The sequence below is a fragment of the Pituophis catenifer genome, unplaced genomic scaffold (genome assembly GCF_029215685.1).
Source record: "Pituophis catenifer annectens isolate HBS135680 unplaced genomic scaffold, rPitCat1.0.hap2 SCAF_1, whole genome shotgun sequence".
NCBI lineage: Eukaryota > Metazoa > Chordata > Lepidosauria > Squamata > Colubridae > Pituophis > Pituophis catenifer.
Genome location: NW_027256881.1, coordinates 323,231,524 through 323,246,891, shown reverse-complemented (window position 1 = coordinate 323,246,891; position 15,368 = coordinate 323,231,524). Strand labels below are relative to the sequence as shown.

General features: G+C 41.5%; 1 protein-coding gene across 3 annotated transcripts in view; it reads right to left on the bottom strand.

Annotated features, from left to right (window-relative positions):
• Positions 1 to 109: 109 nt before the first annotated feature.
• DLGAP5 (DLG associated protein 5) overlaps positions 110 to 15,368 on the bottom strand; it is a 32,674-nt gene continuing 17,415 nt past the window's right edge. For all 3 annotated transcript variants that reach the window (XM_070942751.1, XM_070942766.1, XM_070942759.1), the window contains exons 11-19: positions 15,066 to 15,151; positions 14,069 to 14,229; positions 13,371 to 13,466; positions 10,968 to 11,172; positions 9,132 to 9,336; positions 4,532 to 4,589; positions 2,066 to 2,267; positions 1,557 to 1,591; positions 110 to 304 (exon numbers count right to left, since the gene is read on the bottom strand). In XM_070942751.1, coding sequence (XP_070798852.1) covers positions 185 to 304; positions 1,557 to 1,591; positions 2,066 to 2,267; positions 4,532 to 4,589; positions 9,132 to 9,336; positions 10,968 to 11,172; positions 13,371 to 13,466; positions 14,069 to 14,229; positions 15,066 to 15,151 — 1,168 coding nt within the window. In that variant the 3' untranslated portion in view covers positions 110 to 184. The remainder of the gene's footprint in view (positions 305 to 1,556; positions 1,592 to 2,065; positions 2,268 to 4,531; positions 4,590 to 9,131; positions 9,337 to 10,967; positions 11,173 to 13,370; positions 13,467 to 14,068; positions 14,230 to 15,065; positions 15,152 to 15,368) is intronic.

Here is a 15,368-nt window from a genome sequence, read left to right as displayed (position 1 = left end):
ATTGCCACACTTAATGACAAGCAACAATTTGCTATTCATGTCTTGTGTTTCAAAACATTTTAACTGGTCAAGCCAAGTTAAAGCCAACTGATCAAGCCAAGAAGTGTACTTTTGAAAAGGCAGTTCAGTTTAATAACAGAACTAAAACTTATGAAAGAAAAGAAAACTTCTGCTGTTTGTGTACTTATTTCTCTTTGTCCGGAAAAGGAGAGAATACAATAAGGTTGCTGCATGAATCAGCTGAAATGCAATTTTCAGTCTTGTTTCTTAGAGGAGTCAAGAAAAGGCTGACATCCAGATTTGGCTGTGGGGCAGAAGATATACACTTAATATACAGGTAAAATTTAAGTCTTCCCAAATCACATCAAGCTGTTGGTTTGTGGCTGAGCTTTCAGATAGAAATATTTGCTGCCATTTTTAAGGCAATTTAAATTGCCTCTATTCCAATTTTAATAAGAATTGTATAAATGTTTCCTAATAGTGCTAATGTATGGAACATCACTAAAAGCCCCCAAAATCAGCTTAACAAGCTGTGCAATAAATAGACTGAGAGATGTAAAAAAAATTCTCCCATCTGAGTTTCATTGGACAGATATGTGAATCTATGCACTCATCTCCAACCTTGAGCTGATACAGCAATGAGGATTCTTTGACTCATATACTGCTTCCTAGACAGTACTCCACGGTGGAATCTATATCATGATTCTAATACAGTTTTGTCCCAAGTGAAGCTATCGTGTGCTCATACCCATATTATTTGAAAATACTGAGAGCCGTAATGCAAGATAGATGAAGGATATCAAACAAGGGGAAATTGTATAAGAATTGTTGCTCAATTTTGTCCCAACTAAATTTTTGTGCTCCCTTTTCCTGCAACGTTCAGATTCAGAATGCAAGCTTTTTGGGGGCTGGGCCCCAGCTCTTTTTGGTGATGAAGCTGTCATATTTCATATGCACAGGCAGTAAATTGATGCTACTGTAAGAAAGGATAAAGCTGGATAAGACTAGCTAGGCCGTTTCCTATTAAAAAGTTTTACGTGCTTTGTTTAGGTGCACCATAAATCATCTTTAGTAAGCAATTAGTTTTGGAGCTGGTAAATTCTGATTATACATCCTAATTGTTACAATAAAAACAGATATATTTAACCTAAACTAATCTTAGGCATTTTTTATTGTGAAAAGTCAATAGTTAATTAGAATAAGGGCTACCTCGAAATGTTGCCTTTGGTGTCATGCATGTGACACAGCCTACCTCGCAAAAGTTGTACGCATCATATAAATCTATGTATGTTGAAACTGTGTTGCACAAAGAGGCTTCTATATGAGCTGGAATTTTGACAAATGCAAAGTTTCTACTTGCATGGATACCTCCTCATATATACTGTGTCTATGAGCCCTTACACCTAAAGAGGTTTGCATCACAAAATTACCATAGAGATAATGCATCCTTAAATAATAACATGTTTATTTAATGATGCATTGTTTCCAAAATGTAATTCTGTATAGTTCAAGTAACATCTAATTAGTAACATCTAATTGACTTCAAGCAAACTTACCTGGAGATCAAATATTCCATCATTGCAGGACAAGCCTGGAAAATAAAATCTCATTTTCAGAGAAATATTTTAAAATGCATATTAAGTTATACATAGATATTAATTATATCATCTGGAAGCTTCCAATTGAAATAAATGATACTTATGTAGACAACATTCTTAGCAGACTATTTAGTACTGCTTTCACCTTATAAATCTCTAACACATTATTATTATTATTTATAATTTAAATGGTTTCTATACTGATTGCAGTGAGGACATACTTATATAAAGGCATGCCCAAATTGCAGCCAGCAGCTTTTATCAGCAGCTTGAAGCAAAATAACTTAAAACATCTATGACAAAACATGCAGACAGCTCTGAAAATTTGATTCCCAAATAATTCTTACATGATCTCAGATTATAAGATCACCCAAAGAATTTCTTTCTTTCTTAAATTATTTGCTGCCATCTCATTTTGAAATGACTTTGTACTAATTATCACAAGAAAATCCACCAAGTTTACTTACGTTCTGGTGTATGCTGTACTTCATCTTGATCACAAGTTTCTGCAGCCCGAGAATTCTCTGCGGGACTAAAAAAACCCTGTTTGACCTCATCTATTGTGGTCTGCTTCATCTCATCTCCAATTTCTGAAGCTTCTTCTTTAAGTTGGTAAACATCCATGTCACTTGAGGATGAGCTCCTGTCACAGCTGATTGGTTCTTCATCCTGGATTCAGAAGCAAAGATAAAGTTCAAGGACCTTGAATGAAAATGGATCACTCTTTAGAACAGAGTTCCCCAATCTTTCCGGCTTTGCGGACTGGCAGGGAAGATGGTTCTGTGTGAGGAGGGGCAAGCACATGCACAACTCCATTTGCACAAGTGGTCGGCACACATACCCACTGCTTGTACAAATGGGCACGCTTGCCCGCTACTTCTCCGGCCCGGTTCCAAACTGCTCAAGGCCTGGTAGTGGGCCATAGCCTTGGGGTTGGAGACCCCTGCTTTAGAATACAGAAAAATGAAGACAAGATCTTTTTAAATCACTGACTGGCACTAATGCAAGGGCATAAACTGACCTTTTTCATTTTCATTAAATGAATGAAACCAAATGAATGAATGAATGATTTAACCAAGATTTTTTTTAAAAAAAGTAGCTTTCACTTTCATAGCATTTCATCGCACTCCCCCTTTATATGAAAAAACAAGATAGCCACCCCTTTTTAGGGCATTACTTCTGTACACAATAAAGCAGATGACTTGGACAGAAATGTGCAAGAACTGTTAAGAAGGCAAAAAGGGCTAAAAGATTTATTAAGTCCTGAGAAACAAATTAATATTTAGAAGTGGCTCCGAAGGACACCTCCCTGATCCACTGGAATATAAAAAGCAGCAGCAGCACAGAATCATTTATTTTATTTATTTATTTATTTTTCTTATACTTATATGCCGCCCTTCTCCCAAAGGACTTGGGGCGGCTCACAGAAGTTAAAACGATGAAAACAATAAAAATAACTACTAAAATAATCAATTAAAATCTCCCAATTAAAAATCATCCATCAGATCAGCAAATTTGTTGGAAAAGCCATGTCTTCAGGTCACGGCGGAAAGAGCGGAGGTCGGGGGGCCATCCAGAGCCCCGTGGGTAACCTATTCCTGAGGGTCGGTGTGCCCACAGAGAACGCCCTCATCCTGGGTGCCACCAGCTGACATTGTCTGGCCGATGGCACCCGGAGGAGGGCAGTCCTATGTGAGCGCACAGGGCCGGGGGGGCAGGCAGAAGGTGGTCCTGCAGGTACCCCGGGCCCATGCCATGTAGGGCTTTATAGGTAAGTACCAGCACCTTGAAGTGGATCCGAAGGACTACCGGTAACCAGTGCAGCTCACGCAGGAGAGGTGTAACAAGGGAGTAATGGGAAGCTCCTGTAACAACCCACGCGGCCACATTCTGGACCAGCTGGAGCCTCCGGGTACACCCCAAGGGCAGCCCCATGTAGAGGGCATTGCAGTAGTCTAAACGAGAGATAACAAGAGCTTGGGTGACTGTACGGAGGGCATCCTTGTCTAGGAAAGAGTGTAACTGGCGCACCAGGTGAACCTGTGCAAAAGCCCCCCTGGTCACGGCCGTCAGATAGTCCACTAAGGACAGCCGTGAATCCAGGAGGACGCCTAGATTGTGAGCCCTTTCAGAGGGAGTAAGCAACTCCCCTCCCATCAAGAGTGATGGGGCCACTAGACCATGAGATGCCGGCAACCACAGCCACTCCGTCTTGGAGGGGTTGAGTCTGAGCCTGTTCCTACCCATCCAGACCCGTACCGCCTCCAGGCACTTAGACATCACGGAAAGGGCATCTCTAGGTTGGTCTGGGGTGGAGATGTAAAGCTGGGTATCATCAGCATACTGATGATACCTCATCCCAAAACTGCGAATGATTTCACCCAGCGGCTTCATATAGATGTTAAAGAGCAAGGGGGAGAGAACCGACCCCTGAGTTACCCCACAAGTGAGGGGCTTCGGGGAGGATCTCTGTCCCCCCACCCAGACAAACTGCATGTGACCCGAGAGGTAGGAGGAGAACCACTGCAAAACAGTGCTCCCCACCCCCAACCCCCCGAGTCGTCGCAGTAGGATACCATGATCGATGGTATCGAAAGCCGCTGAGAGGTCAAGTAGGACCAGGATGGAGAAATAACCCCCATCCCGGGCCCGCCAGAGATCATTCACCAGAGCGACCAATGCCGTTTCTGTGCTGTGTCCGCGCCTGAAGCCCAATTGCATTGAAGCCCAAGTCAATCTTGCATTGACTTGCAAGATTCTTATAACCAATCTCAATGAAAATCATTCTGGTCTTCATGTGGAGTTGATTTTCTGCCTAATGGGACAGACATGTTTCCAGAAAATTCTGCAGTGCCAATTTCTGAACCAACAGAAAACAATTTTGTGACATGCTGATATGAAAGAAAGACATGCTAAATAAAGATAATACTTACAGTTGATATTTCTTCTTTGTCTGTTCTAGCACACAGTTCCTCTGTTGCTTGAGTGCCACTGGAGAAAATAAACAAAGAGGTGCAGATTTGAAACGATATTACTCCCTAGTTCGTAAACCCTTTTTAAATTGCAAATCCTCAACTTGGATACATCAATACGATGCACAGAAACATCACAGCATAAAAACTAATTAATTGAGCATTCTATTCCCATTGTGCCCACCAGAGATCAATGGGTAGCCTACAGGTAGGATTATTTGGCAGTTTGAGTCCCATTGCCTCAAGGTTGACTCAGCCTTCCATCTTTCCAAGGTCGGTAAAATGAGGACCCAGATTGTTGAGGGCAATATGCTGACACTGTAAACTACTCAGAGAGGGCTGTAAAGCATTGTGAAGCAGTATATACTGTAAGTCTAAGTGCTATTGCTATTATGATAATAGCAGTACATTCCCATTCATTTCCCCCAGCTCCTCTGGCATTCATTGGACTTTATATTATGGGGGTAGATGGGAGCAGGGTAGGTCATGTGGATTTGGGGGGCAACCCACAGAGGGAGGGGTTAAAATATGATTTTTTAAAGAGGATGCCAGATCCAGCACAGAGTTATACCATAAGATGTGCGGATCTGGGAATGGAGGGGTTTAATACCTGTATGGAAAGAGGTTGCTCTATCAAGGTCATGGTTGGGAGGGGCAGATATGATGGGAGCAGGGGGCCACATCATGCTAGGGGAGCACGCAACCGCTGTCTTCAAGCGGTGTCATGCTCCGACCCCCAAAGCTCTTCTTGTTCCCTGGGTTGCTCAGAGTCTCGCAACGTCAGGACCGCGGCTAACAAAGCTCCCCTAATTTGTGAACTAATTCAGGAGGGGAGAGCGGACCTGGCGGGCATTACAGAGACCTGGTTGGGCCATGAAGGGGGAGTCCCCCTGGTAGAGATGCGCCCACCAGGTTTCCGCGCATTCCATCAGCCAAGGTCTCAGGGTATGGGTCGCAGTTATTATAAAGGAGAGTCTTGATCCTAGGGAAGCCACTGTTCCTCAGACAGCCGGATTTGAGTCCCTTCTCATGAAGTGGAGTCATGGGTTAGAGATGGGCCTGCTGATTACGTACCTGGCTTCCTACCACGTAGCAGCAGCCCTGCCTGATCTCCTCAATGTAATAGCCGGGGTGGTGGTTGAGACTCCTAGGCTTGTTGTCATGGGAGATATCAATCTGCCGTCCATAGGTGAAACATCTGAGGCAGCTCGGGAGTTCATGGCTTCCATTACAGCCATGGACCTGACCCAGTTAGTTCATGGCCCTACTCACATGGGGGGACACACTCTGGACTTGATTTTTGTATCTGACCAGTGGTTGAATGGCCTAGATATAGGGGATATAGTCATCGAACCCTTGTCATGGTCAGACCATTCTCTCCTTAGGCTTGACTTTCTGTCTGCTACACCCCACCGCAGGAAGGCGGAACCGATTAAATGGTTCCGCCCCAGGCGCCTGATGGATCCTGACAGATTCCAGATGGAGCTTGGGCCATTTCCTGAGACTCTAGCTCACAACTCGATTGAAGACCTGGTGGCAACCTGGGATAGGATGGCCGCTGGTGCCTTGGATCAGGTTGTGCCTTTGCGGCCTCTGACCCGGCGTCGAAGTTGCCTGGCTCCGTGGTTTTCCAAGGAGTTGAGGGAAATGAAACGCTGGAAAAGACGCTTAGAGAGTAGTTGGAGAGCCAGTCGTTCCGAATCTGACCGAACACTAGTGAGGTCATATATTAAGACCTACTTAGTGGCGATAGCAGCAGCAAAATATAACTATTTTTCCCCTATTATTGCATCGGCAGATAATCGCTCAGCCGCCTTGTTTAGGGTGACCCACTCCCTCCTCCATCTGGGAGCACGGGAAGACCCCTTGTAAGGTCGAGCTGAGGATTTTGCACAATATCTACACGATAAAATCGCTCAAATTCGGGAAGACTTGGACTCTGACTGGGTAAGTTCAGACGAAGTGATGGAGGCGAGTCTTGAGGATGTTATTTGGGATGAGTTTGACCCTGTGACCCCTGAAGATGTGGACAGGTTACTGGGGAAGTTGAACGCAACCACATGTTTATTGGACCCGTGTCCCTCCTGGTTGGTACTTGCTTCCCGAGAGGTTACATGAGGCTGGCTCCAGAGGATTATAAACGCTTCTCTGTGTGAGGGTTTCTTGCCTTCCACCTTGAAAGAGGCGGTGGTGAGGCCCCTCCTCAAGAAGCCCTCTCTGGACCTGGCTATTCTAGCAAACTACCTTCCTGTCTCCAACCTTCGCTTTGTGGCAAAGGTTGTTGAGAGTGTGGTGGCACAGCAACTCCCACAGTACCTGGATGAAACTGTCTACTTAGATCCGTTCTAGTCCGGCTTCCGGCCTGGGCACAGCACTGAAACAGCATTGGTCGCATTGGTTGATGATCTCTGGAGAGCTCGAGATAGGGGTTGCTCCTCTATCCTGGTTCTATTAGATCTTTCAGCGGCTTTTGACACCATTGACCATAGTATCTTGCTGCACCGGCTGGAGGGGCTAGGAGTGGGAGGCACTGTTCTACGGTGGTTCTCTTCCTATCTCTCTGACCGGTCGCAGTCTGTGTTGGCAGGAGGGCAGAGGTCGACTTCAAGACACCTTATTTGTGGGGTGCCGCAGGGGTCGGTCCTCTCACCTCTTCTGTTCAACATTTATGTGAAGCCGTTGGGGGAGATCATCCATGGTTTTGGGGTGCAGTGCCATCTTTACGCTGATGATACTCAGCTGTACATCTCCACCCCAGACCACCCCAATGATGCCCTTGCAGTAATGTCCCGGTGCCTCGAAGCTGTGCAGATCTGGATGGGGAGAAACAGGCTCCGACTCAACCCTTCCAAGACCGAGTGGCTGTGGCTGCCGGCGTCCCGATATAGCCAGCTGATACCATCGCTGACTATTGGGGGCTAGTCATTGGCCCCCACGGAGAGGGCTCGCAACTTGGGTATCCTCCTGGACACGCGGCTGTCTTTAGAAGAGCATATGACAGCCGTGGCCAGGGGAGCTTTCTATCAGGTTCGCCTGATTTGCCAGTTGCGACCCTTTCTAGGGACTCCTTACGCACAGTCACTCATGCCCTCATCACTTCCCGTCTGGACTACTGTAATGCTCTCTACATGGGGCTCCCTTGAGGTGCACGCGGAGGCTCCAACTGGTCCAGAATGCAGCTGCGCGGGTGATATTGGGAGCGACATGGCGCTCACATGTAACACCTCTCCTACGCGAGCTGCACTGGCTCCCGGTGGTCTTCCGAGTGCGCTTCAAGGTGTTGGTTCTTACCTTTAAAGTGCTCCATGGCTTAGGACCTGGGTATTTACGAGACCACCTTCTGCAACCAATAACCTCCCACCAACCAGCACGCTCCCACAGGGTGGGCCTCCTCAGGGTGCCATCACTAAAGCAATGTCAACTGGTGGTTCCCAGAGAAAGAGCCTTTTCTGTGGGGGCACCTACCCTTTGGAACAGGTTACCCCCAGGGATACGAATGATCCCAGATCTTCGTACTTTCCGTCGTGCACTTAAGACCTTTCTATTTCACCAAGCCGAGCTGGCATAAATCTCTTCTAATTTTTCTAAATCTTTATGCTGAAAATTCTTAACCGATGAACCAAATTGGCTTAATCATCTTATATTCATATTTTATATGTATGTTATTTTAACTGTTCACTGCCCTGAGTCCTTCAGGAGAAGGGCGGTATAGAAATTGAATAAATAAATAAATAAATAAATAAATAAATAAATAAATAAATAAATAAGTTATAATGACCAGGAATAGATCCATATCCAATTGAGAAGAGTCTGAATTGATTTACAAAGGCATGTCAAACTTCCTCTCTTCAAACTTTAAGGTATTGGAAGAACAAAGACAAAACTGAAGTTTAGAGTGTGAATTAAAACAAAGATACCATTAACAGTACTTCTAAAATGAATATAATTTCTCCCAGCATATTTGTAAGAATGAATGCATTCTCACCACCTGATTCTATTTTATTCAACTTAGGAAAAATTGGAAATATCAGCCATATTTAATTTAATAAAATTAATTTATTAATTTAAATTTAATAAAACAAACAATATGATTAATAAAAATTAGGTTTAACATAATTGCTGTAAAAATTAGAAAGCTGAAACAGGAGGATTTAAAAACTTTATCTGTTAGATATCATCAGCAGAAAAATTACAGTCACTGTTTCAGGATAGTTTAAATACGCTGTATTTTTTAATGAACAATGGAGGGATTAAAAATTTAGTTTGGATTGCTAAAATACAGAAAGAAGTTTCTGGCTTGAAAGAAGAAAACAACCATTTGCTCAAAAGTCCCAGCATGCTTGTGGTATGAAATTGAAATGGAGCTCATCTAAAGGCAAATCCCTTATGCAAGAATTATGCTCTGTAATCTGAATGCTTAAGAAATATTTTGCTGTGAAAAAAACAGTGATCTTTCATGCAACCCAAAAGCTACAATTGTGCTGTGAGATTCCTCTGGATCTCCCCAAAAGGGTTGTTATTCCTGCACCGCCCAAAGCAAAGGGCCAGTTTAGCTGCATACCTTTTTTCAGTTGTGGAGCCAAGGTGGTCAGTTCCAGCAGGATCTGAAAATGCTTTAGGTTCTGGAAAAGGAGGAACGGCTTTGGACGTACTTGATGTGCCTTGCTTTAAAACACAGATCTCTGCACAATTCTGAAGCAAAGCCTTATTGGCAGACCTTGGGGTCGTCCACCGGGAAATCCTGTGAGTTGATTTAGGAGTCCGGCCTATAGGTAATAGATGAGTGAGCAACTGAATATTGTATTATATTAATATGTTATCTGTGATAAATTTTGGATTCTGGGCCCCACATCTGCAGAAAATATGGGGGAAAGGATTCTGAATGCTTGAAATATGAATGTGTACACACACACGATTAAATCATCCTCACAATTAGTTTTTCTCACATTCTATGTTCTATTAAAACAATCTGAAAAGTGTTAACAGAAGATTTGACCAATAGTGAGGCATTCTCCAGCTGTCCCACGCAGTTTCCCTCACAACTGAGAGATAGATTAAATTGACTTCCCCAGATAAGCTTCATGGCTGAATGAGGATTTAAACCTGGGTTTATCTGGTTATAACCAAACATAGCCGGAAAGCAAGAGCCAAAATACCACATTGGGATTTTGACTTGTGTGCTGGAGGCTTTTCCTGCCACCACTGCAGAAGAGGCTGCCAGTATTCATGGAGCGGGAGTGTCTCGATGAAAAGCTTCCATTTGTAGGCATCCCTCTTTTGGGAAGCTCAGTTTCCTCAACAGTTTATAACTGTTTCTCAAATGTTCTGTACTAAAGTTAGAAAAGTATTTACAATATACGTGGGATTGGAAGATGTTCCTTAAACCAAGAATATACAATGAAAAATCAAAGGGAGGAGTGGGCAGCTAGTGGAGAGACTATTTTGAAATAAAATCCTTGTGCCCATTTTAAATTCCTTATTTCAACTTTGATAAAATAGTCCTCAACTTATGACCAAAACTGAACCCAAAATTTCCATTACTAAGCAAGACAGTTGTTGAGTTTTGCCCCATTTTACCACCTTTCTTGTTCTTAAGTGAAACACTGCAGTTGTTAAGTTAGTAACACAATTATTAACTTCCCCATTGATTTTGCTTGTCAGAAGACCGCAGAAGGTGATCACATGATCCCGAGACACTGCCACCGTCATAATACATGCCAGTTGCCATGCATCCAAATTTTGATCATGTGATCCTGGGATGCTGCAACATTTGTAAGTGTGAAAAACAGTCATAAATCACTTTTTTTCAGTCTCATTCTATCTTGTGGTCACTAAATGAATGATTGTAAATTGAGGACTAATGTAATTAGCTACCAACCGCTCTAAGGCACACTACTTTTGGGATGTGGATGTCTGAAGACCCATTTGTTCCCATCACCTAGGGGGTAGAATACTTCATCCATACCCAGGGTCTTGAAGTGAGTAACCAAAATAATACAAAATAAAATATTAAAAAATAATATAAATATATGTATTAGGGAGGTTGCCTTTGGAGATTGCTTGGAAGCTACAAATTATATAAAATGTAGCAGGCTACATACTATTGGATGAGAAGCACCATAATCATATAACAATATTATTGTGGCATTGTGCTTGTTATCAATAGGATTTTGAATACAATCAGAATGTTATCTGTGAAGCCCCACTGTTTGGTCACCTAACTGTTTCCTCCAACTAAAACCAATTTATCCAATACTGCATGTACTAAGTAGAGATGGCTAAAGATTCCCCACCCCATGGGAGTTTCAGGAAAGGTGAAGTCAGCAAGGTGTAGCTACTGTAATTACTATCATCATAATACATATATTCTTGCACAAAGGCAGTGGTCTGGACTGACCTGGAAAGAGTTTGGCAGGAGATTCAATTTGGAAAAACCCTCCATCAAATATCCGTTCTGCTTCTTGGCCTGAAGCCTCTGCTGCCAACCCTTCTTTTGTCTTGTTCTTCATGGCTGCTTTTACAGATGCAAGGCGTTTTCTGGCTGCTCTCCTTTCGGCAGACCCCCCTGCTGCTTTGGCTGTCCTTCGAAGGATGGGCTTTTTCTGGAAATCAAAAGATACCTTGGCAAAGCTGATAATCACCTGCCTTCAAAAACTCAGGGCACAGGGAATGCAATCAGACCTCGCTAGAGATCCTGCCTGTATCATGCAGACACGGCTCCTTCACTCCATCAGAGAGGGAACCACAGACCCAACTCCAATGACATCTTAGACATCGGAATACAATCCTGAGTAGTCTACAGAGTATAGGGCAGTTTCCCTAACCGTGGCAACTTGAAGATGTGTGGACTTCAGCTCCCAGAATTCCTTACCCAACCAAAATCTTCAAGTTGCCAACATAGAGGAACACTGGTATAGGGCATATGATCCAAAGAAAATAAAAACAAAACCCATGCTCCTGATGCTATTATTATTATTACAATTTGTACAACCACCCAATGCATCTAACCAACTCTGGGCAACTCACAACAGGTAAAAAAAAAAAAATGCAATAAAAGCAAGTTAAAAACCAATATACAAACATATAAAAACCACTCGCAATCAATTTAGAACCAAAAATCCTTGCTGAGAACTTTGCTAGGAAGTATGGCCTCCTGTCCAGATAAATGATAAAGTAGTGGATAACAGCCTTACCAATTTGCTTTCTGGGAAAATCATTTTTTGTGAATAGGCACTTCCATCACTGCAGTCACAGAATGAATGTGCGATTCTGTCCCAATCCATGATTGGATGCCCAAAATATATTTTCAAAATTTCTACCATGTCTACCAATCCAAAAGGTTTGTCTCTCCCAGGGGATATCTCACGAGAGAAGACAGTATTTCAGGTAGGAAATAAAAAGATAACTTTTATTTAGGATTGTCAGAGGCTGAGGTTCTGACTCAGAACTGCGATATGTGAAAGTTAAAATATACCTCCAACAGGACATATACTTCCGCCAACCCCTCTCCTGACTAATCAGGCAATACTGTAGAATGGTTTATTAACAGGAATAAAAGTACTGTAAATAGTACAGAAAAACAGGTTTTTTTCAAAATAAAAATGTATTACAATTCCAAAGTTGGAACTGCTAGTCATGGTATATTTACCAAACCCTACTTTCTGACTCACAAAGATGTCCAGTTCTAAGCTCTCTAATGATAAACTATGATATGAGATGGCTTCACTTCTAGGAAACATTTAAAGGTCATCCGTCTCAAACTGACTATAATACTGATATATTCAGCACTGAATAGTGAATTATTCAGTTCCCTATCAGATTTCACAAAGCATTAAGCTATTCTTAGCAGCTAGTGAAAGTCAGGAATATCAAGGCAAGCAACCAAAGGATCAATCATGGGTCTTATTAGCTTCAAAACATTTTAAAATTCACTGGAAATATAAATGACATGTCAGATATTAGAAGTTTAGATCAAAATCCCAATGATCAATGTACCTATTTGTTTACAAGAAGAAAACTTTTGATGCTTACAGGAAAATGGGTGAAGGGGGCAATAGAATGTATTAAAAAGAAAACCTAAAGCAGGCCAAAAGCCAGGAAGTAAAGTGGCAACAAAAAGGAAAGTTGGAAAAGAAAGTGGTACTTCACTACACTTAAGGGTCAGCCTGAATATGGATGGCAATGCAATTAATTAGCCCTCAAGATGTACAAAGTTTTATAAAGTACAGTAAGATGCATCTCCACTCCAAATAATTCAATACTGAAGAAACATAAAAGAGGCAAGCAAAGGAGGCAGGGAAGCAATATTTGATTGTTTCACTCACATATGCTCAGTATGGCACCTGATGTCACCTCCTTAAAGAAGCTGTGACTTTCTGAATTCAAACAGTGCTGGTGGAGTCCCAGGACAGTATAGATCTACATTAAGGAGGCACCACTACTGTGGAGTCTGGGGCTCCACAGATACCATGCCAATTCAGGAAAAGGCAGTGTCATTAAAAAACAACAACACCCCTGACAGATGCAGCGAACATGCCTATGCCCTTACAAATCACATTTTCCATTTTTTTTTATCTGAATTGCTGTGCAATTCTCAGACTTGGATACAGGAGTTACAGTTTCCATAAGATGAACAGGTAGCTTAAGTTTAGTAAAAATTCTGCTCCATGAGAAACTTTATTGTACCTTTTTGTGCAGTTGCCTGTATCCTCAAGAAAGTTGCCTTTCAGAAATAGCCTCAGTAATTATGTGCCATGCAAAAATCACCCCCTAAAAGCAGAACCAGCAAAGAGTATCATACCTTGGCAGGTCTGTGGGGCTGAGCATCATCCACCATTTGCCACCCATTCACCTCAAGTTTCTTCAAGTTCTCAAATTTTTTATTTATGTCTTCTACCTATTTGAGGAAGAGAAAGGTTGCAGAACAAAACTAAAGCGGACCAGGTTACCAATCCTCCCCCACATTACATTAAAAAAAATATTAAGTGTTAAAAAGCATAGTAAGCTTTCTTAGGAAATAGCTTCACCAAGACATCAAAGACAAGACACTGTTAACCATTTCTTAGGAATGTCTTGCAACATTGCCTTGTATCCTGGTGTTTTGGGTGAATGAGAATTTAATATGGATTGCTCAATTTGATGCATGCTGGAGAACCCTAAATTTTATTGTATGATGCGAGTTTCAAGTTGACATGATGGCCAAAACATGCTTGAGCTTTGTGTGTGGAAATTAGTATGCTCTCAGCAGCCAAGGGACATGCATGTTCAAGCTGAAAAGTAATATTTTCCTTACGGTGTATTTTCTATAACTTTCATTTTTCCCAGTTTGGGATATTTCTTCTAATTTACCTTTTTTAATCAATCGCAGAATCTGAATGATCAGGTTAGGATTGGTTTACTGTTGATTAAACAAAGGTCTGGCCATTAAGTAAAGGTAAAAGGACAAAGAGTCAGCTGAAGGCAAACAGAGGTTTAACAGTTTGAAAAAAAAAAACTTACCTGAAAGTTTACCATATCCCAGAATCCATCCAGATCTGTGCAAGTTGTCTCTTTCTCTCCACGTCTGAATTCACAATTGTCTATCAGCCCTTCAAACTGTTTGAATCTCTCTGCCATCAACAGTCGAGTTTGCCCAATGGTTGTGCGGACAAGATCTTTTGCTGGAAAACCAGTAGTATTTTGTCGCATAAACAGTATATAAATTAAAACCACTGATCTTTAGAGATAGGCTTCAATTCATGTAGGTTTGAATGTGATATTCAAGCTAATGCATATTGTAAACTGATTTATTATGGCCCAAATTCAGTTAATGCAAAGCTAGAAGGCGTGCAATTGAGGCTAGTGCATACACAGCTGCAGTTTTAGATGCTGCTGAACTTTGTGCAAAATGCAGAACAGGAAAAATCTACCCGAGGAAAACAGTTAACATGCAAGTGAAGAAGTTCACTCTTAACAAATTTGAAGATATCTTTCAAGCTATAGAAGTTGTGAAGCAAAAAAATCATGAATGCAGGCCCTAACATTGATTAAAGCATGAAAACTCGCTCTACCAGCATATCTATGAAGATTTAAAGAGAAAGCAGTCCAGTTTACTCTGCTAAATATGTTTTGGTCAGTGTAAGTTAGCCTTTAGGAATGATACTGAGATTTTTTTTTTTGTTTTCATTTTGCTTTTTGTGATTTTGTTAACCATAAATTTAAATAAGTAAATGATGTTTATCCCTTACTTTGCGATTAATATACTTACAAAAGTTATGTTTAATTTTTTTCCCTATCATGTTTGAACCAATTACTATATTTTCTATAGAAATATCACTTTGAAGAGTGTGAATTTGAATATTGCAACTATTTTGTAAGAATTCATTAACCACACTAATCAAGACCTACCTATAAATAAAGGAAAGATATGTAGGCATACCAGAGTCACAGTTAAACTCAGGCTGTTGTTTATTTCTGACAATAATTTCACAAACACTTTCTGTGTTTTCTCTCTTACCCTCCTCTGGAATATCCATTTCAACAGTTTTATCCCATTCAAGACAAAATGAGGTCAGTCTCTCTTTCTCCAATTGAAGAATGTTTCTTTTAAAACAAAAGCACATTCAGACAATTTCTCATTATTTCAATTAATGACCCAATTTTTTGCTCATAAGATACTCAAATGGACTAATGTATAAGATTATAGTGCTTCAAAACCAACAGCAGCAATTAAAAATATTAATTTAAGTAAAAAGCAACACATTATACTACATAGAATACTTCTCGCTATGAAGCTAAATATTGGCTAAAGATGGACATA